Source organism: Marmota marmota, unplaced genomic scaffold (assembly GCF_001458135.2).
Source record: "Marmota marmota marmota unplaced genomic scaffold, marMar, whole genome shotgun sequence".
Lineage (NCBI taxonomy): Eukaryota > Metazoa > Chordata > Mammalia > Rodentia > Sciuridae > Marmota > Marmota marmota.
In genome coordinates, this window is record NW_026000051.1 from 3,341,233 (window position 1) to 3,342,747 (window position 1,515).

The window sequence follows — 1,515 nt, forward strand, 5'->3', positions numbered from 1 at the left end:
ACGCCTATGAACCCCAACCCCACCAACAGTGCCTGCCCTTGCCTTGCCCCCGGCCTTCCTTCCCCGGGCCCCCTTCACCCCTACCCCCCCAAAGCCCCCTGCCCCTAGGCCTCGCCTGCCCCCAGAGGAGCTGCCAAGCCCCCCTAGTGCCCACCTGTTATAACTCTCACAGCTCTTCCAACCCAGGCCCCACCCTGTCTTAACACAGCTGGTCATCACTGCCCTCAAGTGCCACAAATATGACAAGAACATTCAGGTGACAGGCAGCGCTGCACTCTTCTACCTGACCAATTCCGAATATCGCTCAGAGCAGAGTGTCAAGCTGCGCCGGCAGGTCATCCAGGTGGTGCTGAATGGCATGGAATCCTACCAGGAGGTGACGGTGAGCCCCCTGCCCACCATAGCCCACACATCCTGACCTAGGCATCCCTTTCCTGCCCCCTGGGCCCAGACACGGTGCTTCCTTACCTGGCTCTGTGTGCCTCCTTCCCAGATCCCCTTCCCAGGGCAACCCTCTCTGACTCCTGGATCTGGCACTCAGGTTCGCCAGAACATAGCCCCATCAGTGGTCCATGACCCACAGTGTCTACCCTCAGTCACTTTGCTCCACATGGAGCCCAAGGATCCTGGCCTCCTGCCTGGGGGCCTCAGGCCTGCTGTCTCTGCCCCTTCTGCCCCAGCACACTCTGTCTTGATGTGTTCTTTCTACTAGCTACTTCTCTTATAAAAGTAATAAAATTTTTCACCATACAACAATTATAGTTACAGAGGTTAAAAAATAAATAAATAAATATCTCCCCTAATCCCACCACCCAGAGATAATCACCATTGCCAATGGATACATATTGTTCTGTGTTTTAGTCTGTGGATATGTGTTTAGTAAATGGGGTAATTTTCAAAAGTCTCTGTACTATTCGTAAAATATGAATGTTTACATTAACAGTGTCTTGTGAATGTGAGCATCTCTCATGTCAGCAAACATCACTTGTAACACATTTGTGTGTGTGTGTGTGTATGAGAGAGAGAGAGAAAAGAGAGAGTGTGCGTTTGTGTGTGTGTGATGGAACCCAGGGCCTTGTGATGCTATGTAAATGCTCTATCACTAACTAGCCAAATCCCCAACCCTAACAGTTTTTTTTTTTTTTCCTGGTACTTGGGATCAAACTTGGGGCCTTGCACATAAGCAAGTACTCTACCATTGAACCTACATCCCATCCCCAGCCCGCAAAAAAGTTTGGGAGGGATACTAGGGATTGAACCTGCATTCTACCATCAAGCTACATTACACTCCCAGCCCTCTATTTTATTTTTCATCTTGAGATAGTCTCGATAAGTTGCTTGAACTTAGGATGCTCCTGTCTCAGCTTCCTGGGATTATAGGCCTTTGCCACCACATCCAGCATAATTTTTTTTTAAGAGAAAGAGAGAGAGAATTTTTTAACATTTATTTTTTAGTTTTCAGTGGACACAACATCTTTTTTTTTTTTTTTTTTTTTTTTAGAGAGTAGAGAGAGA

The 1,515-nt window shown here is 47.8% G+C and overlaps 1 protein-coding gene across 4 annotated transcripts in view; it reads left to right on the forward strand.

Annotated features, from left to right (window-relative positions):
• The window catches only part of Zer1 (zyg-11 related cell cycle regulator), a 29,982-nt gene that overhangs the window by 14,990 nt on the left and 13,477 nt on the right, over positions 1-1,515 (forward strand). For 3 of the 4 annotated variants that reach the window (XM_015497477.2, XM_015497480.2, XM_015497481.2), the window contains one exon: positions 209-382. In XM_015497477.2, the coding sequence (XP_015352963.1) occupies positions 209-382 (174 nt within the window). The remainder of the gene's footprint in view (positions 1-208; positions 383-1,515) is intronic. The other variant, XM_015497479.2, reaches the window with a different exon arrangement.